The sequence below is a fragment of the Dryobates pubescens genome, chromosome 5 (assembly GCF_014839835.1).
Source record: "Dryobates pubescens isolate bDryPub1 chromosome 5, bDryPub1.pri, whole genome shotgun sequence".
NCBI lineage: Eukaryota > Metazoa > Chordata > Aves > Piciformes > Picidae > Dryobates > Dryobates pubescens.
This window is the reverse complement of record NC_071616.1, coordinates 8,808,153-8,835,322: the sequence shown is the minus strand read 5'-3', so window position 1 is coordinate 8,835,322 and position 27,170 is coordinate 8,808,153. Positions and strand designations below refer to the sequence as shown.

General features: G+C 43.3%; 1 protein-coding gene across 4 annotated transcripts in view; it reads right to left on the bottom strand.

Moving 5' to 3' along the window:
- Positions 1–27,170, bottom strand: part of DPF3 (double PHD fingers 3) — a 173,312-nt gene that overhangs the window by 68,831 nt on the left and 77,311 nt on the right. For all 4 annotated transcript variants that reach the window (XM_054161554.1, XM_054161553.1, XM_009900602.2 and 1 more), the window contains exon 3: positions 25,619–25,726. In XM_054161554.1, coding sequence (XP_054017529.1) covers positions 25,619–25,726 — 108 coding nt within the window. The remainder of the gene's footprint in view (positions 1–25,618; positions 25,727–27,170) is intronic.

Below are 27,170 nucleotides of genomic sequence, written 5' to 3'. Positions count from 1 at the left end.
CTGACTGCTATTCAATCCCTTCATTTTCTTCTCTGCTGGTAGCTTCTAGGAAACCATTTTCTTTCTTAAGTAGCTCTAGAAAGTAGGAAATGGCAGATACCATGTCATCAACAAGTCCAAGTGCCAGGTGCTGCACTTTGGTTACAACAACCCCATGCAGCACGACAGGATGGGGCCAGAGTGGCTGGAGAGCAGCCAGGCAGAAAGGGACCTGGGGGTACTGGTTGACAGCTGGCTGAACATGAGCCAGCAGTGTGCCCAGGTGGCCAAGAAGGCCAATGGCATCCTGGCCTGCATCAGAAATAGTGTGGCCAGCAGGAGCAGGAAAATCATTCTGTCCCTGTACTCAGCACTGGTTTGGCCACACCTTGAGTAATGTGTCCAGTTCTGGGCCCCTCAATTTAAGAAGGATATTGAGACACTTGAAGGTGTCCAGAGAAGGGCAACAAGGCTGGGGAGAGGCCTCAAGCACAAGCACTATGAGGAGAGGCTGAGGAAGCTGGGATTGTTTAGACTGGAGAAGAGAAGGCTCAGGGGAGACCTTATTGCTGTCTACAGCTACCTGAAGGGAGGTTATAGCGAGGTTGGTCTCTTCTGCCAGGCAATCAGCACCAGAACAAGAGGACACAGTCTCAAACTGTGCCAGGGGAAGTTTAGGCTCAAGGTGAGGTGAAAGTTCTTCACAGAAAGAGTTATTGGCCATTGGCATGTGCTGTCCAGGGTGGTGGTGAAGTCACCATCCCTGAAGGTGTTCAAAAAGGGATTGGACGTGGCACTTGGTGCCGTGGTTTAGTAGTCATGAGGTGTTGGGTGATAGGTTGGACTTGATGATCTCTGAGGTCATTTCCAACCTTATTGATTCTATGATTCTATGATCTGGGATGTAAAGTTTACAGCATACGACTTTCAGGGGTCAAAACAAATCTCCTAGTAATAGGTACTATCTTTGTAATGCATTCAGTCCTTCCTGGAAGCATACAGTAATCAAGACAGGCAATTACCCTTCCAAACCATTTTTTCAATCTTAAGAGATAAAAAGTCTTCAAAAAATCTAAAAGATAGTGCAATTAACCTAGAGAAATAGTTACCCACTAGTAGGGAATCATTACATTCATTTCACTAAATCCCTAAATTTCTCCTCCTGTTTCACTCTCCAGGATTTTCCCACAAAAGCCAGAAAAGTATGTTTTATTCTTATGTCTATACCCTAAAGAAAACTGAGAAGCCAGTGCTTGAAATGTAGTTTTCATGTGAAAGATCAAAGCTTTCCCCAGACCATAGGAACTAAAGATTGGAAGCATGGTGGGGTCTGTTCCTCCCACTGTCCTGCTTATGAAGGTACCAGCCAGTGTCAGAAGCTTCAAACTAGGCCAGAGAGAGACTCTTCTAGGCTTGAGAAATTAAGCTGTGACCCCACACTTGCCGCTGTTTTGGTACTTGTGCTATACCAAGCAGTCGCATCGGATGCTGCAGAAGAAGTTATGAGTGTCTGGAAGGAGAGAAATGCAAAGAAAATAATCTACTCTGATACTACATTTAATCCTGATCTCTGACAGGCAAGTCCTGAGGGATAAATACAGTATTACTTCCAGTTATCCTAAATCTGGCTCTCCTGGAAACACACAGAGCAGCCCAGCCCTTTCTGAATTTTGATACACTCTTGCCCTCCACGATTTCCCACCAGAGTGAGTTCAGCAGTTAAACTGTTGTTTGAAAAAAGGAGTGTTTCACCTTATTTATTGTCTTCTGCCTTGTTCTTGCTATGAGATGGGTAAAATAGAAGTTACTGACCACAGTTTTTTCATCATTTATTTTTATTCTTCTCCTTGGGATGATAAACAGTCTCCATGTTTTCTATTACTCTTCTGTAACATGTTTTCCATATGGCTTTGTCCTGTCAGACCTCTCTGAACTTCCTCTCATTCCTCAGTAATCTTCCCAAGATGGACCAATACTGCACCTGATATTTTCCTATGAAACCACATCCTCCATTTAAACAAATGCCTTACAATATTCTTTATATTACTCCTCAGACAGTGTCCTGCAGTGTCCAACCTGCATGCTAAGCCAAATTAGGACCCTTGTGACAGGGACAAGCGCTTCCCATAAGCAATACATTCATGCACAGGCAGCAAATTAAAATGTCCATCCTGCTGCCCATTCACCAGACACATTCAGCTCTCCCTAAGGAGGCCTGCACAGACCTCTCTGGCCATGATAGCTCTAAGTAACTTTGTACTATGTGCAGATCTTTGTAGTTTTAAGGCACTTCCCCTCTCCAGGTTGTTCATTGCTACATTACACAACACTCAACCAAACGCCAAACCCTGATGCACCGGCCTTTAGCCTTTTTCTATAATGAAGGTTCTTTGCTTCATTTTGGGTTTTGTTTCATCTTTTACTCTGAAAGTTTTGATTCTAGACAATGATTTATTTCTCTCTGAAGGCTTACCACATACCAAAGGTCTTCAGTAAGTCTACTAGTCCTTTACATATCAGAATCATAGAATAACTAAGGTTGGAAAAGACCCTCAAGACCCTCAAGACCTAACACTGCCAAGTCCATCAGTAAGCCATGTCCCTAAGTGCCACATCCACATGGTTTTTGAACATTTCTGGGCACTGTGATTCTACCACTTCCCTGGACAGCCTGCTCCAATGCTTAACCACTCTTTGAGCAAACAAGTTGTTTCCTAATGTCCAATCTAAACTTCCTCTGGCTCAACTTGAGGCTGTTTCCTCTTATTCTGTCACTTCTTACTTGGGAGATAGGATAGGATAGGATAGGATAGGATAGGATAGGATAGGATAGGATAGGATAGGATAGGATAGGATAGGATAGGATAGGATAGGATAGGATAGGGTAGAATAGAATAGAATAGAATAGAATAGAATAGAATAGAATAGAATAGAATAGAATAGACCAGACCAGACCAGACCATGTTGGAAGAGACCTTCAAGATCATCGTCTCCAACCTATCATCCAACACCACCTAATTAACTAAACCATGCAACCAAGCATCCTGTCAATTCTCCTCCTGAACACCCCCAGCGATGGCGACCCCACCACCTCCTCGGGCATCAACCCTCACCTCTCTACAGCCTCCTTTCAGGAAGTTGTAAAGAGCAATAAGGTCTCCCCTCAGCCTCCTTTTCTCCAAACTAAACAACCTCACTTCCCTCAGCTGCTCCTCATAAGACCTGTTTCTAAACACTTCATTAGCTTTGCTGCCCTCAATGTCCTTCTTGTAGAGGGTGGCCCAAAAGTGAACACAGTATTCAAGGTGCAACCTCACCAGTTCCAAGTATGAGAGGACAACCATTTCCTTAGTCCTTCTGGTCATCACGTCAAGAATTTTATGAAAGTAGTGAGACATGCTTTCCTTGGTAGGAAAATAAAAGTAGTCATTTAGAACCTCCTATATCATCATTTCCCAGGTGATTTGCTGTTTATACCTAATTACTCTTTCAATCAATTTCTCAACTGACCACACAGAATTTAAGGGACTTTTAAAAATATCTGAATGTGATCCAAGGATTTAATATAAGTAATAACATTTACTACCCACCTAAATTCTTTCTGTTCTAACTCCTGGCTTGCATCAGAAGTTCTTCTTCAGGAACTGCACATTTAGAGGCCACAATCTTTATTACAAGTAATAACTACTAGTAAAGGCACAGTAACTACAAAACTTACTCTCATATAAAAATTTTTAGGTTTGTAGATACATTACTTTTTGATTAATATTGCAAATGCAATAGCTCTTAGATAACCTAGGAGATAAAGGAAACAGAACTACATGAAATAGAATAGAATAGAATAGAATAGAATAGAATAGAATAGAGTAGAATAGAATAGAATAGAATAGAGTAGAATAGAATAGAATAGACCAGACCAGACCAGACCAGACCAGGTTGGAAAAGATCTTTGAGATCATCGTGTCCAACCTATCATCCAACACTATCTAATCAACTAAACCATGGCACCAAGCACCCCATCCAGTCTCTACCTAAATTCCTCCAGTGATGGTGACTCTACCACCTCCATGGGCAGCCCATTCCAATGGCAAATCACTCTTTCTATGAAGAACTTTTTCCTAACAGCCAGCCTAAACCTCCCCTGGTGCAGCTTGAGACTGTGTCCTCTTGTTCTGGTGCTGCTTGCCTGGGAGAAGAGACCAACCCCTACCTGGCTACAACCTAAGTATATAAATATATAAATGGAAGTGTCAAACCAACAAAACACATCAATGCAAAATAAAATGTTATTTTAAGAAGACTTCCTGTTCAAATAAGCTACGCTAATACTGGTGTCACAGCTAAATATTGTACATATGTTATAATTCAAATGTGTGTGTGTGAGAGAATATAATTAAAACTTATATTTCTTAACTTGGCAGAGTCCTTTTCATAGTGATTGAATTTACACAGTTATTTCTGCTTACCAGCTCAGTGCAGCAACCTCTCTATTTATCAAGGTCTTTAGACTGTGGTGGTAGAATCTAAACGAGCATCCATGCCAGCACCATTCCTGTATCTGTTTTCTATTCAATTGCTGCCTCCACAGAAGCACATGTCACAAATCCTACAAAGCGGTGGGGCTTTTTCAAGTTTCGATTCACCAAAATAGCTGCAAGTTCCTGTCCTTAAATATGCTGCATTTGGTTTACAAGGCATTGGGAACTAAGCAACTTTTCAGTGTCTCTTTGAAACATAAATTAAAACCAACCATCCCTTTTTCTATACAGTGCAATGTATTTGTTTTACAATGGATCATTTCCATCTCCACAGTAGCAGCTGCCACCCAAGCCATCATCTCTGTGCACTCGTAAGCAGCTCCATTTCCAGTTCTAATTGGGAACAGAGATACTTATTGGGTGAGTTCCAGCATGATCTATCACGCCAGAGACAGCTACTATGCAAACCAAAGCAATCCAGCTTCCAAAAACCCTCTTAGACAAACACTGACTTTGCACATAGATTCTTGCCTTTTTATTTCTTGGTGTTGGTCTTTCAGAACATAAATAGTGCCAGAGGAAACCATATATAAAGAGTCCATGAAGTGCTGTTTAAGATGGCCAAATCCAAGGATGTTACCTTAATAACCACTACCTCTTTAAAATCATGTAGGTGGTCTAAAAAAGCCACCTAATTCACAGCAAACAGAACTACTGCTGAGTGAATGCAGCCACTAAGCTCATTAAGAGGATGTGGCAGGATGTGTCTGAAAGTGCAGTGCAGTGGCTCAGCAAGCAATTAAATCCCATGACAGTTTAAAATGAGAATCTATCAGTGTCACAAGAGTGTGAAGCCTCAGCATCTCTGCTACTCCCACCCCCAGCGCTTTATTTATGACGGTGTATTGGGAACATGGGAAGTCAAAAAGATTATAATGAAATATGCCATATAAAAACCAGATTAAGCCTGCTCTTCTTTGGGGAAATATGCAGAGAGAGAAGCTGTCTGTTAGCTGTCGAGTTTGCAAAAGATACCATCTTTTGGGATGGTGCTCTCTGCCAGCAGACAGAATGCCCCAGGGGAAATGGTGGTGAAAAACCCAGACAAGCAGCATCCATCCATCCATCATATGCTCATCTCCACATCTCCAAGGCACAAATATAGCGTTAGAGTGCAGGAGCTGGGGGCAGGGGGGATGGAATCCCTTAAGAAAGAGGAGACAATGCCTTACGTGAATAGCTGGATTTGTAGCTTTACTGTGCATGCACAACCAGACTCTCCTTAGCTTGTTTGCCTGCTCGCTTGTTACGTTCATGGCCAGTACAGTGATTTGTTACCGGCTTTGGAACTGATGCATTCACAGCAGTGACCAGAACCAGGTACAGTAAAGACAGTGCTCTGCAGGCTCTGTCAGCAGAGCTTTGGATTTTCAGAACCCTCACTGCATTGCCTCCTGCTATCCCAAGGGCAGATGCTCACATTATCACTGTTATCCTTCAATCTTGACCTTCCATGGTCCCTACTATCCCAGTCCATTCTTCCAATATTACTGCAATTCACCACCCATCTGTAGCAAACCTGTCAGTGTCAATTCTTTACAATCCTCTCCCACCCTGGTCATAGAATCCTAGACGGGTTTGGGTTGGAAGGGACCTCCAAAGGCCGTCTAGTCCAAGCCACTCTGTAGTAAGCAGGAGCATCCTCAACTAGATCAGGTTGCCCCAAGCCTTGTCAAGCCTCACCTTGAATATCTCCAGGGATGAGGCCTCAACTACCCCTCTGGACAAACTATTCCAGGGTTCCACTACCCTCATGGTAATGAACTCGTTCCTAACATCCAATCTAAATCTACTCTTCTCTAGTTTGAGAGACCTCTTGCCAGCCCAGCCCTGGACCTCCCCTGAGACTAAACTACCGATAACATAGACTCACAATGAGTCCGTAAAACCAAACAAATACCTATAGAGACTAGTAAACATTAAATTCACTTTATTCTTAATCCAAGCCAGATACAATAAAGCCAGTGGAGATTGTAAGGCTACACCAGTAACTCTTTGCCTCCCCTGCTAATTCCACCCTCAAACCTCATGCTTGTTATTGCATTCTCCAGGTAAAGAGGGACCATAGCAAGAACAACAATCCAATAAAATAAATAAATAAATAAAAAGACAAAATGGTTTTAGAAGCAAGAATCCTTGAAAACAAGAGAGTATATTTTTCCTCAGAAACAAATCATCTTGTGTGGAAAGACTAGTTTGGAGGACTATCTGCCATTAAGTGAAAATTCCTCTTCAGGCTGGAGCCATGGGATCCTATAAAGCTCTGAAAACACTTGTTGCAAATTTTAGGCACTACTGAAGTTTCCTCTATGGAGCACTGGCAGACTAGAAAATCCCAGTGTCTCCCTAGCACCTCTTCCTGTAAAGCTGATAGTCTTAGGATGAAGTTAGAGAGAGAAAGTGAAGAGATGGAACAAGACAGAGGAAGCTATGATATGCGGGACTGTACACTTTCACTCTTCAGCCTGGATGCAAACTGCAGAAAAAACAGAGGGCAGTTTTGAATTTTAAGACCTGGGTCCAACAGAAAGCACCTAGCTGAAGTGCATCCCAGGAGGCTACAACACAACAGGAGGGAGAAAAAAAAAGTCTGCAGAAAACAGCAGAGGCCCCCAAAGAAAAGGTTAAGCACTGCTTAGTTTAACCTATCATCAAAATGTGGACTTTACAAGCAGCTGTATTTCTTTGGCAGACCAGAATGCCTCTATAAAAATCTCTCAATAAAAAAAAACTAAACAAAACAAACAGAAAAACCCCACACCAAAAAACCCCACCAGCCCTCCTGTCAGCTGTCTCTTGGAAGTTCTTTACAGATTTATTTCTCAGCACAGATATAAATCATTGTCACATATAATATACTGTACTTGCTTCTCAAAGACTGCCAACAGTATCAGGCTAAATGCTGGATCAGGTAACTACCCTCAGGGCTCACATCATAAAGGAATATCTCCATTTGATAACATAATTCTAGCACTCATTTGTGTTCTGGTCACTCTTGCACTTTCATTCTAGGTGGGCTCACATTGCATCAGGACTTCTGCAGCATCAGACAACACTGTAGACAATACTGAGGGGCAGAGGCTGGGTAACTGCTACAGTTTAAAGAACATTCTTGAGGACAGCTTCTATTCCTTTGGGCTTTGTGTCACCCTAGTAGGGCTTATGACCTGTTTGGAATAAGAGGTTAGGTTGACCTACCTGTCTGCAAGTGTTCATATAGATACACTCACACAGATGGATGAGCCTTTTGACCCATCAGAAGAATCAGAATCTGATTATTGTCCAGTGACCAGGCAGCTATCAGCAAACACCAGTCACCCCCACATGACATAGCTGGGTAGGTCACCCTGACACTGCACACATGGTAACAGGGAGCAGACCTCCATTGCAGTGACAGCACTGAATAAAACTACTCATACTGGATGCAAACTCATACATAAACCATGTGTAAAACCAACCAGGCTGTAACCTTGCCACAAATTCTGTGAGTCTCTGCATAGCTTCTCCTCCTCCTTATCAGGGACAGTGGAGGGGATACCTTTAGTAACAGATAAATCTCTGTAATGCAGTTATCTCTTAACTGCAGTGCACAAGCATCCCAATTAATTCAGTCCAGGCCTAGCAGAGCCGGCACTAAGCCAGAGCTGATAAACCTGCCAAAGCCAATCCGAGCCCTGCAATGATTCTTGGGAGCCTGCTCTGTGCTTTCTCATGCTCTGGACCAAGGGGGTTATTTGCTTGAGTGCAGTGCTGAGCTCTGGCTGGCTCCACATGCCCACAGGATGCTGTAGCTCCACTAATGAGGTCCTTCTAAAATCTAAAGCGCTGGGGAGCAGGCAGAGACACCCAGCCAGCTCTAAAGGCATCAGCAAGGATGCAGCAGGGCTTTTTAGCACCACTTGGCCAGATTACCACTGCCCCCATCCTGATTCTGCATCTGTCTGCAGAACTCCCACTTGCAGGAAGACTGTGCTCAGCAACCCAGGCAGGCCTGGGAATCAGGTTAGGCACATTTGTGTGCTGTGTTGTCTGAAGAAGAAGTCAGCCATGCCAAAAGCAGATGTCGTTCAGCATCCCTGGCTCGGTAAATAGCAAGCCTGCATAAACTACTGAAGAGCAAAAAGGCTACAGCTAAGTGTCAATGATTTCAGGATGGGATAGGGAACCATCACCCTAGATGATGCCCTTGGCATCACTGCTGTCTCACCATGTGATCTTGGGCCAAAGTCTAACAAAGGTACCTTCTGCTTTTCCATCATCTGCCAAATGGAGATAGTCTCCATCTATCCTCTGGGGTTTGGTAGGGCTTGTTAAATATTCATAGGCATTCAGGCACTAAAATAAAATACACCAAAAATGCAAGGTGTTCTTACAGGTTCTCACAAAGCCACATTTACACACATTTGTTTTCCAGCCAAGACAAACACTGAAAAAAGGCAAGACCATTTCCACAGATCCCTGATTTCAGTGGCCAATTCACAAATTCCAAGGAATGAGGACAGTATTTGCTCATTTGGTAAGATACATCTGACAGATGAAGCCATGTAATTGAAAAATGTTATTATAAGAAGGAAGGCTTTTAATAGAAAAATGGTATGAGATGCTAGTAGGTATCCTTTCAGAAACGGGAAAGAACAAAGCAAATCATCTACTGAGATGCTCAGATCTCTTGCCACAAAAAGGCAAGAAATTCCAAGAGGCCTATAAAGCGTTTAGACAAAAAGGTGAACTCTAGAATTAATAACAGAATGGTAAACAGGAAGATTAATGGCACCAGAGAAAATGCAGATGGTGAAGCCCAGCCTGCAGGCTCAGCAAGACTCTGAAGAGGGAGGGGGAAAAAGGCAAGGTGTAAACAAGGTGACCTTCAAAGCCACGGGAATGCCTGCCAACAGGCCAGCCAGAGGGCATCCCGAGACACAGATGTGCCATCTGGGGTAGGCTGTCTCATGACAACATGAACAAGATTTGTCTGTTTCAAAATTTGCAGGGAGGCAAAATCAGTAAGCAGCAGAAAATATGACCATTCCTTCAAAAGGGGCACAATCAAACACACAAGTTGGAAAAGGATTCTGTTTTTTAAAGAAAATGTGAAATAATTCCCTGAATATCCCTGCTCAGGAAGATCTTGTGCCCACTTGTAAAGCCTGCTCACACAAGGTATGGGGGAGGAGAAACTGGTTTTCACTAAGCAAATTTTTTCCTTGAGGGTTTATGGTTAAAAAGAAAAAAAGAACCTCAGCACAAACTGCAAAGCAGCTCTGTAAACCCATGATGGTATAAATTTTCCTCATCTTGGCATAAGTCTATTCACTCCAGATGGCACATTTGGGTTGAAGGTAGGTAAAGATTCCTCAGACATCTCTATGTCCAATATCTGCTTTTACAGAGCTCCCTTGCGCCATCTCAGTGCTTAGTTTCATCTTGAATCTCCTAATAAGCTTTGTGTATGCCTGGGAGATCTCAGTTCTTTGCCTACAGTAAAAACTGGGAAAGAGAAATCTCCTACCACAGTTCTGCAGTGGAGCCTTACTCTTTCTTACTCTGATGCTCAGATCATTGAAGTCAATCAGGAAAATTAAAAAGCAAATGCAATTGTGTGTCTTTTTAAAATACATCAATCAAACACCACAGTGGGACAGGGGAACAATGCTACTGCTACACAAGCCTTCTGCAAAATAAGCCAAACATCTTGTGCTACGATACCCAAAGGCAAGAATTTGAGGAGAAAACAGAATAATCAACCACACTGCAGCTCACTGTGGAGAAAAAGCAGACCCTAGCTGTGGGTGTCCAGCAGGTAGTGAATTCACACACCTCTCCTCCTTCCAGCCTTGTTCAAAATACATGAAATCTGAGTATTTCAGGCAAAAACTGGCCCACCTGAGTTCAGTGCTGAAATCAGTTAATGTCTGCAAGCAGATATTTCTTAATGGTTTTAATTCTGATGGGCTGCTTACCAGCTGCAACAAAGATATCAGCATGACCTCCAATTTCACAGTAGGACCCACAGGTGCTGGATGAGCTCAGGTAGTTTGTGCAAAGCCTGCACAGCCCCAGTGCTGTCACCTCAAGCAGGCTTGACTCAAGTGAGCTTGTGATTGCTGACAGGAGCTGCCATCATGGCACTGAACATTAGTACATAAGCCTCATCATGTGGCTCTGTTGATTGCTTTTTGAATAGGACAGGCATGAAGAGATGAAGTACACACCTGAAAACACTAACGTGACATTGAGGAAGGAATCAGGAAGAATAAGGGAGGAAAGCAGCAAGATGGGGGAAGGCTATTATATTCCTTCTCCTTGTCTACTGCACCTAAATTGTGTCAGGCTTGTTCTGAAGACTTCCACAGAAAAAAAATCTGGAAAATGGAATCTCTGGGCTTTGAACTAAGCTTTTTCAATGTCTCTCTCCTGAGCCCTTTCTACACCTTAACAAAATACAGTGAGAATAGATGATAGTGGGGAAGAGGGACAGATAGCTATGCAAGAGGAAAGCAAAGTGGAACAGAGAACAGTTGTTCTTCCCTACTTTCCCTGTGCTCAGCTTTCATTTCCCTTTGTTCATCTAATGTTGAGCCAAACGAAGCCAAAGGAGCTGCCGTGCTGGGCTACAAGATTGATGGCTGCAGGCAGACTCCAGAGTGAAGAGACAGATGACTGGTCATTTCCCGCGATGCACTGAGAAACATCCATCCTTGCAGCCATGCTGAGCCCATTTGTGCTCCTTTTGAAAAGAGAGATAAACACGAGCAGCCAGAGGCACCTGAATGTCCTTCTTCCTCAGAAGGACGCAGTTATAGTCCTCTGGGTTCCTTGAGAAGATGGCTCTGTCCATCCCTGAACATCTGGCTGTGGGATTTGCTAACTCTCTCCCTCCCCCAGCAATCATCCATCTATTAGAGCGCAGTGCAGGTCGGAAGAAAACGGTGAAGAGAATGGTGTGACAACCTCATCAATCTACAGCTACATGCTTGGCTATTTAGTTTTCTTTACGCTATTCCTAAATGTGGGGGAGGGGGGGAAAGAATTGCTACTAGTATGAAAGAGTGGATTGTGGAAATGGCAATGTGGATTGGAGTTAAGTCCTTATGACTATTAAAATGTTGTGCATGTACTAAAGCAGTAGGGAACTAATTAAGATTCAGGATTGAAAAGCAAAACAAAAAAGTTGGATGCACTGTGGTTCCATCTGTAGCACTTGCTGAGAGTTCAGATGTACTTGGGGCATCATCTTTAGGAGACAGAGGTTAGGGTTTGGGGTTTTTTTTTTTGCCCATTCAAGATATTAACAGAAATCCCCCTGGAAGAATATATTGTAAGTATATTTATAGTGTCAACCTTGGTGTAGCAGCTTCAGAGGCACAAAGCACTTAATCCTGACTCTTTCTATTTAGTTAATAGTGTCTTTGTCTGCTGATACTGTCCTGGTCTATAGCATTGCTCACAGATACAGCCTTCGTGTCTCTAGTTCTCTTGCCGTGCTACTATCTTGCTTAGGCAATGAGCATTACGTGGCAGATGTGCCCATAGCATCATTTACAAATACAGCATCACTCCAGAAATTCCTGTAACTAGGAACCTCTCTTTGTCAGAGTAGCACATATCTGTAACTGTGTCATTCACAGACACTGCACCAAGGAAGTCATGAGAAGATAAAAGCATTAGCTATCTCTCACCAACACAAAGAAATGAGTCTCTTGCTTAAAGCGTTGAAATGTAGTTTTAGTATTCTAACTGTCTGGGGCTGGCTTTGAAAAGTTGTCTTTTATTCCCATCATGCAATGCTGTTCATTTTAGGCCAAGAACAAAAAGATTTTCACTATAGGTCTGTAGGACATAGACAGGATATTAATCATGACCATATGTGTTCCTAAGACATCAGCCCCATACTTCCCAAGGGCAATCACATGTATTCAGAAGTGCATCATTTCCATCAAGAGGAGTAAAGTTTTCATCCTTTCTCCTACATTAAGAACCACAGCTTTAGGTGGTAGAAATTGCTGTTCACTGTAGGCTTTAAAGGAACTCTACCTACCTACAATAGCTGAGGTCCTGGCCCTCAATTACCTTGTTTGTTGAAGAGGAAAATCATGATCCAAGTACATCTTAAGTGAGATCCTTGGTCTGGAAGACATTGCACAAAAAAGCCATATCCGTCTATTCTGTTCTTAATTCTCCTTCAAACATACATTACATCAACACTCCTTCCCCGAAAGAATTCATGACTGGGAACAGACATCATGGCAAACACCAATGGTGTCAGAAACACAGAATCCTGAAGCCTAAAACACATGTAATAAACTATCAAGCAATCAAACGCAAAATGCAGGGAATATTGAAATGAATTGTAACCTAATAAAGCACTACTTAATACCTCTCAGGTACAAGCTGATGAGGAGGCTTGAACTCCAGGGAATGGGAAGGACAGACTGAAGACTTCCACCAAGGAAGTTGGTGGGAGGTGCAGGGACATGGGAGGAGAAGCCATCACACTCAGCAAATCTGTAAAACCTGGCTTGTAAGATTTCCAACTGGACTTTATATTAACCTTTACTGCTCATTTCTTTATATTACACACCAGAAACATAGTACCTACAATTTCATACTGCAAAATAATTTCATTTGCTATGTATCATGAGAACAATAAAATTGAATTCAAGTGTTTTCTTTTAAATGATATTTTGAACATAATGATATTCTATCATCTCTTTTCTATTTTTTTGTTAACATTTTCTTCCATAAAATAGTACAGAGTTTCTGCTGTACAGTTGATCTATTAGCCCACTGTCTTTATTAAGCTCTGTCTTGCAGGATGATGCGTACCAAACCTGCAAGTCCAGTCCAACTTGGTGCTTTACATGTGGATTCAATTTCAAGCGTGTGACAAGTCCCATTAATTACAAAAAGATCACTCATGTCCTTAAAGGCCAAGCTCAGGTGCTTTCCTTGTCTGGTGTTAGACAGCTTGGCATCTTACAAGACTAAGCCCTGGGGACTTGATCCTATAAACCCTTTTTCATGTGATTACCAGAGAACTGCCAGGATTACCCACATGAACATAGGAAATAGATGCAGTGAATTAGATAAAAGATACCCATTTCCTAGGATCTTGTGTCCAGCACTTGTGTCTAAACTCTTCTTGTGCTTCACAAAAAGCCTTTTGCCAATGCAGCTTATTCTTTTTTTTGGTACAGGCTACACTAAGTAAAGTACCAGGAGGTTTGCCAGCAAAGCTGTTCAGGTTCAGCTACGGCTGCAAAACTCCTTCAGGGCAGACTGCTTCCCAGCCACCCCTCCCCTCTGCCAGACAGCTGAGGATTTGCACCTTGAGGGAAATGAATCTGCTGAGTTCCAGCCTTTCCCCAAGCACCATCCTCTGGCACTTCCCCAGGGGTTCCCATACCCGTTCCTCCTGACAAGCCTTGAAGGAACTGCTTGGGCAACCCACTCCTAGGCCCCCCACACCCACTCAAGGAGTGCCAAAACACTCTTTCAAAAGCCAGTTTCTCTGAAGAGAATCCCATCCTCAGCTCACCTGCACTCCCCTCTTTTTAAGGTTTAATCTGTTTCTTTCAGAAGTTTATTTACAAGCATTGATGTTAACTTCATGGTAAAAGAACAAATCCCACAGCATTTTACCTCTCTAGTAAAAGCAACATGTCTCCTAGAGACACAGCATTCACAGTGAGGCCTTGGCAGCTTAAGAGGCACATGCTGAAAAACCTCTTCCCAAAGACGTGTCCTAGCAGCCAGATGTAGGTCAAACACACAGTAGCCAAGAAAAGCAAAAGAGCAAAACAATGGGCTGGATAACACAGAAAGGGTGGCGGCACCATAAGCAAGCTCCCTCTCAAGCAGCCCAGGTATTTCAAGCCAATGCCATCTCAGCTATCTGAGCCCTCCCAAGCTTTCCTCACTTCTTGCAAATCAAGCCCCCAAGAGATGACCTACAGTCACACTGCAGAGGCTCTGAGGAGGTCATAAGCACAACTCATTCCTTCGATTTAATGGTCTACTGTAGTGACCAAAACATTTTTCATAAGAGCCTGGCTCCAAAGTCATCATAATTCTGTTTTTACAAATATACTAAATACAGCTCAGACTACAGGCTGGTGGAAAAAACCTCCTCTAAGTGGCTGCATTACTTCTGAAATTACAACAGCTTTATGTCTGCAGGTCACTACAGAGGCAGCCTAGGTTCCCATTCTCAGGCACCATACCCAGAGAACTCCAAAATATTCAGATTTAACAGTTTTCATAATTGCCTTGTCTCATGCAGTTGCTACCTATGCCCTTGCCTGATGACTACAGCCAGAGGGGCCTGGCTTCAATGGGCTTTTGATCAAAACCCAGAGAGGTTCCAAAGCCCAGTGGCTTCTTCGCACAGCTTTCTCCTAATTACGCAAACTGGCTCAGCCACACAAGAAGCAGGAGTAATCCCAGGTGATTCATATGAGCAATCTCAGCTAACTAACACACTTCTGCTAAAACTCTGCATATAAAATACTTGTAGTGACCTGTTCCAGATCCCACAAATGAAAGAAAATTTAGGTACACAAAGTTAATCCTGTAAATTCTAGCAGCATGACTGTGGAGTGAAGCAGCAGAAACAATAGTTTTGTTTTCTTGACTGGACTATTTATAGAACACTATTTGCTCTTCTAGCAATCAGTGTGTTTTATTTCCATACATACACTTCATGAAATCCCACTGGAGGGAAAATACATATCTGCTCACAGCCCTGAACCTGCTGACCAGAATTGCTCTAATGCGCCAGGGGAGGTTAGGCTGCGCCAGGGGAGGTTTAGGCTGGATGTTAGGAAGAAGTTCTATACAGAGAGAGTGATTGCCCATTGGAATGGGCTGCCCGGGGAGGTGGTGGAGTCACCATCACTGGAGGTGTTCAGGAGGAGACTTGATGGGGTGCTTGGTGCCATGGTTTAGTTGTTTAGGTGGGTTGGATTGGTTGATGGGTTGGATGCGATGATCTTGAAGGTCTCTTCCAACCTGGTCTATGCTATGCTATGCTATGCTATGCTATGCTATGCTATGCTATTCCATTCCATTCCATTCCATTCCACTCCATTCCATTCTATTCTTATCACATGTAACAATACCCAGCAAGGACAGGGCATGATTTAGAGAAGAAATTACCATGTGACATCTAGAAGGCAGAATGCAGCAAGAAGAGTTACACTGTGCAAAACCAGAGATATTTTTCTGACACACCAACCTTGTGAAAACTGGCTCAACAATTCTCCTGTGGTGAGGCTCTTCATTTGTACATATGGGTGTGCAACATACTTGTTGTTCATCACCATTCGGGTATGGATAAGCCCAGGTTTTGCACCAGAGCTGGGGTACTTTCAAACTACCTTTGCTTCATGCTGATAGCCAAAATGTTTTGTACTGGCACGTTGAAGGCTTGGCAAGTGGCATGCTTTATACTTCCAGTTCTTTAAATAAAAAGGTCTTTCCTATCCCTCCTGAATTCTCCAGAAAGATTTATTAGTTAACTGTTACAGACTTCTCTGAGACAGACAAATGACATCAATGTTTTAACACCTCCATTTTACACATTAAACTGCGAGAAAAAGAGCTACTCCATTATCCCTGGTGCTGTGTAGTCCAAGTGCAGGTGATGTAGCTATGTGGTAGTGGGACAGGACTCTAAATGCAGAGGTTGGAAACTCTACTGCAGACTGGCAATGCGACAAAGATACTTCACTGCAGGACTTCTACATCTGGGCCCTTCAGTTTAGGAAAGATGTTGAGTTGTTGGAATGTGTCCAGAGAAGGGCAACAAAGCTGGGGAGGGGTTTGGAGCACAAGCCCCATGAGGAGGGGCTGAGGGAGCTGGGGTTGCTTAGCCTGGAGAAGAGGAGGCTCAGGGGAGACCTTACTGCTGTCTACAACTGCCTGAAGGGAGGTTGTAGCCAGGTGGGGGTTGGTCTCTTCTCCCAGGCAACCAGCACCAAAACAAGAGGACACAGTCTCAAGCTGCACAAGAGGAGGTTTAGGTTGGATGTTAGGAAGAAGTTCTTCATAGAAAGAGTGATTGGCCATTGGAATGTGCTGCCCATGGGGGTAGTGGAGTCACCATCCCTGGAGGTATTTAGGAAGAGACTGGATGGGGTGCTTGGTGCCATGGTTTAGTTGATTAGATAGTGTTGGATGATAGGTTGCACTTGATGATCTCAAAGTTCTCTTCCAACCTGGTTAATTCTATTCTAATACATGCAGAAAGCAATAGGCATTCTCAATAGGAAAGCAAACTTTATCTGACCAGCGATTTGGACCAGCAAAAGTCTTCACTGTAGGAGGAATTTAAAGGTGGTGGATGAGATGGAATATAAGATGGTGAAATATGTGCGTGAAAGGAAGAAGCTAGTTCACAAGAGGTCTCACACTGATTTTCCTGGGTGGCAAAGCCACTTTTTCTAAGCCAGGCCATAGAGGGATATATAAGTACCATAGAACAGCAGCTCTTGTCTGTGGAGCTATATCTTGCTGTGAACAATCTGAAGCCAAGATTAGTGAACTGGAACCTAGTTTTTTGATTCAGTAGCATCAATGAACCCATCTGTAAGCTGCAGGCTTAGCTGATGAGTAAACACCTACTTAAATTTTAGGCCAATACTTTGGTACTTTGCTGAATAAGATTCACAGTATTAAGCTTTGATTTATTGCAAAGTGATACCAAAATGTGACATACGTAGATACACCACCACAGACCAACCTCAGGATTCAGCATGGCCAGCGTGCAGATGTGCATTGTAACACATCAAATGAGAACTGAAAACTATCCATCCTCTCTGTCACAAAAAGTCTTTTTTTTTTTTTGCTTTCTTCTACACAAGGTGCCAAATATACAAACTTATGGGAATAGTGAAAATGAGATCTGCTCTACCTCAACCAGAAACTACAGGAGCCATGTGGAATCACTCAGTAAAATTCTGTGATGCAGCTCATGCAGCTTCTCCAAATATGAAGCTCATCATCCTCCACATTCTCCGATGTTGAGTGATTTGACATTTGACCTAATATTTGCCTAACACTTGACCTAAATACGCCGCAGAAGTGCTGCTTTGGCACCAGCAACCACAATCAAACCCTGCGTCTAACATGCAGCCATTTAAAAACAAGCTATTCCTGCCACAGAACAAAATCGGTTAAAAAGTTGACTCACGGAGCAGGCTCAGCTTCTTTCCTCCCCTAGTTTTACACCCCCAGAGCTGCACTCGTTTCTGCAGAGGGAACTCCGGCCCTGCCTCTGCTCAGCTCAGCAGCAGCAGCAGCCGAGCCGGGCTCTGCCCTTGCCGAGCGCACGCTACTCGCTGCTCCCTCTGCTGGCCTCCAGCACCACCAGCTGCTGCAGGGGCCCCTGCACAGCAGCAGGCACAGGCGCAGCCCATTCTCAATCCTACCACAACCAAACCCTCGGCAGGTGGAAAACAACGAAAGATAGAAAAAGCCCGGGGGGGTGGTGTGGGAGGAGAGAGAAAGACCAAAAAAAGAAGAAAACCCAAAACCAAAACGCAACGGCGAAATGTTGACGTAGTGAAGAAGATACTATGAAAGATGAGAAGAGTTACATTAAAAGCCAAAGTCCTCCCAAATACAGAGTGAATAAAAAGCAGATTTTATAAAAACATTTTAACTTCTCGATTCTGGAGGCAGACAGCAAAAGTCACAGGAGTTGATAATGGGCTGTTAAACTCCATCTTACATCTAGACCAAGTCATACGAGATCAAAAGTTGCTTCTCTCTGCAGGCTGTCATCTCATATCTGACCAAGTGTAGGTTTTATGACAGCAAATGTTTACAAAAGCCATGAACAATTAGAGAAAAAAAGAAAAAGGGGGGGGGGGGGGGGGGGGAAGCTCTGCATAAAAGTACCTTTGGTAAATTCTCATCTGCAGAAACCTGTCAGAAGTCTGAACAATTGATACATTGATATTACAGCCCCTTCAGGAATATTGTATCCAACTTGTCTGAGTTTTACAGACATGCTCTGATTTGGCAGCAGAATTATTCTGCCACTTTCAAGCCAAAGACAGTTCTAATGTATCTTAAGGAGGAGCCACAGGCAGGTTTTATAATATACTGGGAACCTAAACTTTCATCACAGTTTCCATATATCTTAAAACAGTAGCAAAACTTTTAGTTAAGAGAAGATGTGTCTTTCCTTACAGCCTTCACGGAGAAACAACACTGCTGTCTTCTAGCACTGAAACAGAGCCAACATGTGATTGTGTAAAAATTGCTGAAATGAAAAGTGAAACTAGTCAATATTAATTGGCCTGAGAAAAATTACAAAACTGAGTTCTCATGAAATTAGTGTTTTGAATTAGTTTTAGGCTCTAATACCTTTGTGCAACACCGAACCCAGCAATCAGGGAAAGCAGAAAAATACAGAACTTAGGAGAACTGAGCTCTTCTTGCACTCCTCTTGCACTCTTGGGTTTGATTTCCAGTGTTACCACAAACCTCAGGTTAAACCTTCATGGAAATAGTTCATTATCCTTGTCACTCATGTCTCCTTTTTGAAATTGAAGTACTTCCTTTACTGTAGTTTGTATTTGGACTGCAAGATCTGCTATAGTATATGACTATAGCTGAGTATAAGAAGCCTTCACAATGACTCCCAAGACAATGATCTAATGTGCTTGCCTGAGTGTCCTGTAAGTGATACTAACTTGAAGTCTGCCCTCTGCTTTTTAATTTCATCTTAAATTTATATTGGTGAAGTGGCCCATCTTAAAGAGCACGGACCTTCCACAAAAGTTGAGGGTAATTATCACGTCCCAGGAGAAACACAGTACCTTGTTCAGACAAACGCAGTCTCTACAAGGTAAACTGAGATGGTTGGAAGAGATAATAGCTTATCTGTAAGAATTCCATTCATTCACCCACAAGCACATTCATATAGGTATATCCCATATATCAGATCAAAAATAGCTCAGGCATTGTTTAAGTGGCATCTAAAAATCTGTTATCAGTACTTACCTCTAACAATTCTATCATGGTTCATAACAGTAAATGCAAAACACCTTATCAACAGCTGGGGGGGGGAACAAAACAAAACAAAACCAGCCATTTCCAGTTCAGTTGAGCACTCAGCTGCCCTGAGATAAGTAACAGGACAGCTACTGGCACAGGACACCAGCTCACTCTCACCACAGTAGCAGCACATGCAAGTTCTACTCCACACCCTCCAAGGAGGTGGGAAGGCTGCCCACTGTGAGACCTCACTGTGGACTATCGGTCCAAAATCAAAGGAGAGTAGTGAACTGAGACAAAAGCTTTCCTTTCCAGTCATATTCTTCACACACACATAGCACATGAAATAAAAGCTCTGTGTGCACATATGTACATATCTGGATTTAGTTATCTTGTCAACTGAAGTAGGACACTACCAATTTAAGTTCCACCAGAGTTTTTGGCCACATCTGTTCTCATCTGCGTAGCTGCAAAGCTTGAGTAATACCTGTCAGCAGGGTTTAATGCAGATAATGTCAATTCCATGCTACTGATACCTGATCCAACATAAAAGCATGATACTAGTCAGTACCATGACACAACTAAATATATAGGACAAAGAGCAGTTGAGATTTCAAAGAGCCTTGGGTGTAATCAGGGATCTCTATTCTATCTCTAATCCTCATCTTTCCAGCTGCTCTGACATGAGGGCCAGAATCCCACTGCTTGCTTTTATGGCAAGGTGGTGGTAAGAGTTGGAAATTCTTCTTCTCCCATTCCTCTGGAAGAACAGGCTATTCAGCCCAGCTTAACTCTCTCCCTCACCCATTCCCAGATCTCCCTTGCACAGAATGTCTGTTGAGAAGCAAGTATGGAAGCATGAGCTGCTTTCAGCCTTTCTGCTGTTCTGTGCTGAAGTTCCATGCAAATACTATTGCCCAGATCTGCAGAGAATTAGATTTGCCCATACTTGGTTGAATAGAAGCCTAGTTTCATTAATATTATGAGTATCAAGATCTAACAACTTTTGCACTCTGTACCTAGAAAATCACAGTATTGACAGTATTGTCAATATATTGTCCATGACTGGGGATTTGTTTCAAATATAAACCACTCTTTACAGGAGCCTTGACTGCTACATACAGCCCATATCCATTACAGGGATGAAAACTTGGCTGCACTTAAGCCATAATGCTTGGTTCTGATAACCACAGCACTGAAAGATGAAGACCATCCCATGTGAAAGAAAATGCCAGGAATGTTTTGTGCAATTCCTAAAGGTCTGATTAATAACATTGACTCTATTGTCACTGAAGCAATTTTCATAAGTAAGTTTTGGCAATACTTTACTTCCCCGGCATATCAAGTGTATAGACTGCTGGAGGATGGAGGATGCTTAGAAATAGCATTAACACAAATGTTGCTAGACCCTTGATCAAACAACTTTAGTAGAGCAATCCATGCATGTAACTCTGAGTACAATGGCAGGGGGAAATGCAACACCTATTACAGTGTTCTGACTTTTAGAGTAGAATAGAATAGAGTAGAATAGAATAGAATAGAATAGAATAGAATAGAATAGAATCGAATCCAGGTTGGAAGAGACCTTCAAGATCATCGCGTCCAACCTATCATCCAACAGCACCTAATCAACTAAACCATGCAACCAAGAACCCTATCAAGTCTCCTCCTAAACAACTCCAATGATGGTGACTCCACCACCTCCCTGGGCAGCCCATTCCAATAGGCAATCACTCTCTGTGTAGAATTTCTTCCTAACATCCAGTCTGAACCTCCCCTGGCACAGCTTGAGACTGTGCCCTCTTGTTCTGGCGCTGGTTGCCTGGGAGAAGAGACCAGCCCCTACCTGCCTACAACCTCCCTTCAGGTAGTTGTAGAGAGCAGTAAGGTCTCCCCTAAGCCTCCTCTTCTCCAGGCTAATCAACCCCAGCTCCCTCAGCCTCTCTTCATAGGGCTTGTGTTCCAAACCACCCACCAACTTTGTTGCCCTTCTCTGGACACATTCCAGCTTTACAACTTTGGCTCTAACTATTTTTTAAACTAAACTTCTGCTTGAAACCAAAGGAAAGCAACAGACCAGGACAGTAACACCACCACTTTCTATTAAGAAGCAAGCAGCAGCTGATCAAAAAACCAACAACAACACAACACAAAAACAAATCAAACACAAACCCCCAAACAAAACAAAAAAAAAACCCACAAACATTATCAAACATTATAGTGGACTTGCATTTTACAAAACCCAAGAGATTATTGGAACATGGTTATTTTCTTCATTAAATTTTGGTATTGCCAAATATGAAACTTTCATTCGCATACACTACCCAAACCTGCAAGATACCAACACTGCAAATGTAGATTGTAACTATGAATACTATATTATTATGAGATATATAATGCTATATTATCATTAATATTGTATCATTATTGGTGAGACACTGGAACAGGTTGCCAAGGGAGGTGGTGAAAGCCCCATCCCTGGATGTTTTTAAGGCCAGGCTGGATGTGGTTCTGGGTAACTTGATCTAGTGGAAGGTGTCCCTGCCCATGCCAGGTTGGAACTAGATGATCCTTGAGGTCCCTTCCAACCCTGACAATTTTGTGATTCTGCAATTATTAAATTATTTATTATACCCTTGAACTGATGGCAAGACAATAGTTTGATTCTACTTACCAACCAGCTGATGACTACCTATGACTTACCAAAACAAAAATCCTTGGTCTTTATACCTCCTGAATTATGTAGTAGTCTTGAGATTCTGGATTCAACTCCAAAAGCCCAGGTGCAGTCCAAGCAAGTATTCACACCCCCTGGGCCCATCCCACTGACTGCTGGACAGGCAGCTTTTGAAGCTAGGGTATCATTCTGTGTTTGTTACAGTGGCAGTCTTACTGCAATAATTTTGAAACATTTAACAAATGCAAAACATTGTAAAACTAAGGTTTAGCCCTCCTTTGATGTTGTAGGATTTTATTGCTCACATATGTTATATAACATATAAGCGATTCATCAGCCTCCTATACAAGAATCAGCTACTTGTGTATCACCTGAGCACAAGCTCACTCTACTGCCTGAGAAGAGCTCTAAACCATAAATAGGATGTCCAAGCCCTAGATGGAGGGAAACTATGGAATATTTAGACAAGGTTTCTTCCAAATTTATTTTAAATGTCCTCCAGTTGTGATTTCTATGCTTTTTAAGGGATCTTAAATTCCCAACATTTGCTCCACATAGTCACAGTATCACTAAGGTTGGAAGAGACCTCAAAGATCATTGAGTCCAACCTGTCGCCACAGACCTCATGACTAGACCATGGCACCAAGTGCCACGTCCAATCCCCTCTTGAACACCTCCAGGGACCGTGACTCCACCACCTCCCTGGGCAGCACATTCCGATGACGAACAACTCACTCGGTGAAGAACTTTCTCCTCACCTCGAGTCTAAACCTCCCCTGGCGCAGCTTGAGACTGTGTCCCCTTGTTCTGGTGCAGGTTGCTAGAGAGAAGAGACCAACCCCTTCCTGGCTACAACCACCTTTCAGGTAGTTGTAGAGAGCAATGAGGTCACCCCTAAGCCTCCTCTTCTCCAGGCTAAACAATCCCAGCTCCCTCAGCCTCTCCTCACAGGGCTGTGCTCAAGGCCTCTCCCCAGCCTTGTTGCCCTTCTCTAGACACGATCAAGTGTCTTGATGTCCTTCTTAAACTGAGGGGCCCAGAACTGGATACAGGACTCAAGGTGTGGCCTAACCAATGCAGAGTACAGGGGCACAATGACTTCCCTGCTCCTGCTGGCCACACTATTCCTAATGCCGGCCAGGATGCCATTGGCCTTCTTGGCCACCTGGGCACACTGCTGGCTCATGTTTAGGCAGCTGTAGTCATCCAGTGTTTAACTGAGGAATACAGAGGTCAGCATAAGGTGGTTTCCTAGGTTCAGCATTAGATACTACCACTGCATCCTCCTTCAAAGGTACAGTGTTTCTGCTGTCAATTTTGAAAATAAATCACACTCTCTTTTTTTTGATTTGTCAAAAGCTGCCTTTAAATGGAGATCCACAGGTTTTATAGTTTGAAAAGAGTAAAGGGAAAAATCCAGGTTTTGGCTAGTGAGCCTCTTCTGGATCTGCACAGATGGAGTGAAGTTATTTTGTGATGTAATAGATAAGGGAAGTTAATCGCTAGGTAGAAGCTGGTTGGAAAATAGATTTAAATGGTAGAGCAATATAACCTGCCTTATTTGGCTGCCACTGGCAATGCAACTAAAGTAGCGCTCCTGAGATGCAGAAGAGATGTTTATGGCAGGGGAAACAACACAGAGACAGACATGCTGAGGTCTCTTTATCTGATAACTTTGTGGTAATTGCCTTTCATGCCCTGTGGCATGGAAGACGCACTAATTTGGCATTCAGTTGAGTAGAGCGGAGAAGCATAATGCAAACAAAGAAGAGTCAAACTCTACACTACTGCTTTACCTTACTAAATTAACAAAGCACAGCAGTGTTGGCTTCTTCACAAAGTCTGAGGTAGACATTGCTATGGACCAACATCATCCTCTTCCTAGAGTCCAGTCTCATTGCCACCAGAGTGCATGCCTGATTTCACCAGTTCTTTCCAAGTGGCTCTGCTGTGAGGTCTGGTTCTACTTGCCGGCTGAGATTTTGCCCTATGTTTGAACTCCAGCTGAGTGGTTACAGGCACTTCCTTCTTTTGTTCAACTGTCTGCTGACATCTCCTATATTGAAGGTAGGGAGCCTTCAAAAACTGCTTCTAGCAAAATCAACATGACTTTTGGCTCTGATATAACTGGGTTCAGAACTTGCCTTTATTGCCTCTTCTTCTCTTTTCACCAGCTACTGCATAGACACAAAGTCATCAGTATTGCTGAGCATAGTTCAGTTCCCAGACACCTTCTTCTGTCAAACAGATTCTTTTAATATTCTTAATTTACATTTTGGGGGGGTTCTTCTGTACATTTTATACTGGCAGTGTTTCACCTCTTAAAAACCACATACAGCTGTGAATACAGGTGTTCACTCTTTCTCACAATAGCTGACCCCAAAGACAGCAAGCCCTTACTACCAACTGCAGGGAAGAATGCACAAGACTGTGGTCTACCTGACACAGCTGTAGCTCCTCCACATCTGCTTTACAGTCACTCCTTCAGCATCCAGACTCATCATTTCCCATAGTTTAGTTGTGAGGGAAGAGGACCAAGGACAAGAAGAATTGTGGCCTTCTAGTATCTGAAGGGGGCCTACAAGAAGGCTGAGGAGGAACTTCGTAGGGTATCAGGTAGTGACAGGACTAGGGGGAATGGAATGAAGCTGGAGGTAGGGAGATTCAGGCTCGATGTGAGGAGGAAGTTCTTCACCATGAGAGTGGTGAAGCCCTGGAATGGGTTATCCAGGGAGGTGGTTGAGGCCCCATCCCTGGAGGTGTTTAAGACCAGGCTGGATGAGGCTCTGGACAGCCTGGTCTAGTGTGGGTGTCCCTACCCATGGCAGGGGGTTGGAACTAGATGATTCTTGTGGTCCCTTCCAACCCTGACTGATACTATGATACTATGAAGAATGAAAGAAGAATGGACTATGGTACACAAACAGACATACACATGTATACTAATGTGGCATATGCTCACTACTTCATATTATTTGCTGTTCATAACCAGGTCACACCCCTGGTCCCCAGCCCTATTATGAGAAATCTTATCAGTGTACTGTTCCATACACACAGCAGTCTTTTTCACAAAGATTAGGCAGCAGATGCCAGACTGGAATTTCATAGTAACAAAACACTGAGGAAATGATTAGCGATACATTGGTTCTTTACATGCTTATGAATTTGCCAGGACTCAGCCCTACAGAAGGTAAATCCAGCTCCCATAGCATTCAACACCAGTTGCTCACGTTTCTGTGAGGGAGGAGTTGTCTGCACCGGGTTTGGTGGTTTTCGTTACAGCAAATCGAGTAAGATATGAAGATGCAAAGAGAAATGGCTGGAGAGAGGCAAAGATGGAGTCCAAGGTCTTAGTACCAGGTTTGTGTGTATGCCAGCTGTTCTGCAGCACAGGAGAGAGAGACAAACAAATACTTACCAGGTTTAATTTCCAGCAGCTTCAGCCTGGAATCCTCAGGGGGATGCAAACGCCTCTTTTTGCGCCAGCAACGTGCTGGGTATGTGTACAGCTGACCTGGGGCCAAGCCTGAAGATTAAAAGCAAGAAATAAAAATCATCACATTTCAGTTTTCAAACCACAAGCACTGTCTTTAGCATCTTTGTTTTTGCCCTTCCAGCATTTCCTTGTTGGAGGGTTCAGTCCTGCAAATCATGAGGCGGAACTGCAAACTCAAGGCATCCAGTGCTCCTGAGGCTTCTCAGCACCTCTTGGGATCAGGCCTATGGAGAATCTAGGTCTCACTTAGACACTTCACTCAGCTCAGTGAAACCAGAGCTGCACATAAATAATTTGTGATTTCTTCAGGGTAAATAGAATTTCAGACTCTCCTGGGTCACAGGGGCAATGCCTCCTCCACGGGCAGAGAAAGCCCCTTGGGAGAGAAGAGATGAAGTCCTGACATGCAAATCAGAAGGCACTGATGCACAGGAGCGGCTCAGGAAATTTGTGTCTTCCAAGTGGGAGAAAACCAAGATCCATGAGGTCTGGCTATTTGGACTCCACATTTTTGCTTAAATTCTGGACTTTTGTTTGAAGACAGATTCTTCATTGTGGTTATTACCTCCCCATGCCAACATTCTGAATGAGGGAGGAGATACAGCATTAATGTTTATATTACTGCATGCTCCACTGAATCACATTTGGCATCGCTGGCTTCTGAGCTGCCCTGGCTCTCCTGAGACACTCCCTAGCCAGCGTTCAAACTATGCTGTGCTCTCTTGTATTCAGAGCACAGCAGGGCCTTGTGAATGCATCACTACTAGGGGCACAGAAGCACACTGCCAAGTGCTTCAGAGTATCCTCAACTGCCCCAGATATTCATGACACACAGAAATACCCAGCAAGGCACAGAAAAGTTGGAAGAATTTCATTTTCTCCCCTGCTTCCCCTGCCCTTTCCATCCCTCAGTTCTGCTTTGGCTCTTCTGTCCTTCTGCTGCTTCTGTTGTCTTGAAGGAACTATAGAGCCTGCAATTCCAGACTCACTGCCCTTAGAAAACAGGTAAAGCCACATAAGAGAAAGGTCAGGAATGGTATTACCATATCTGAAATGGTATCAGCAGTGAACAGCTGGACAATATCAAGGGGGTGCCAGTAAAGCAGAGGAGCTCAAGGGCTCCAAGTTGGTCCAGAAGTTCTCTCATGACTTCTGTAGCAGCCAGGAGAGTACTAGCTTGGGACAAAACTGATTCACTGAACTGAACAAGGATAATGGAAAAAAACAACAACTATGCCCTATTATTTGGGGTAAGTGGAAGGGAAGACATAACAAATTTATTCACCTCAAGGGTATGGTCTTGTCAAATCCTGCAAGTGAAGCCTAAGCTTCTGGTTTGAAATATTTCAGTTGCTGAGGATTCCAGCTCAGACCCAAGCACTTTGCACCTGCTACTTCCAAGGATTCGGTGCATAAATTGAGCACACTGCCTGGGTATGAACCAGCAATAGAGTTCTTGCATAGATCCTGGCTG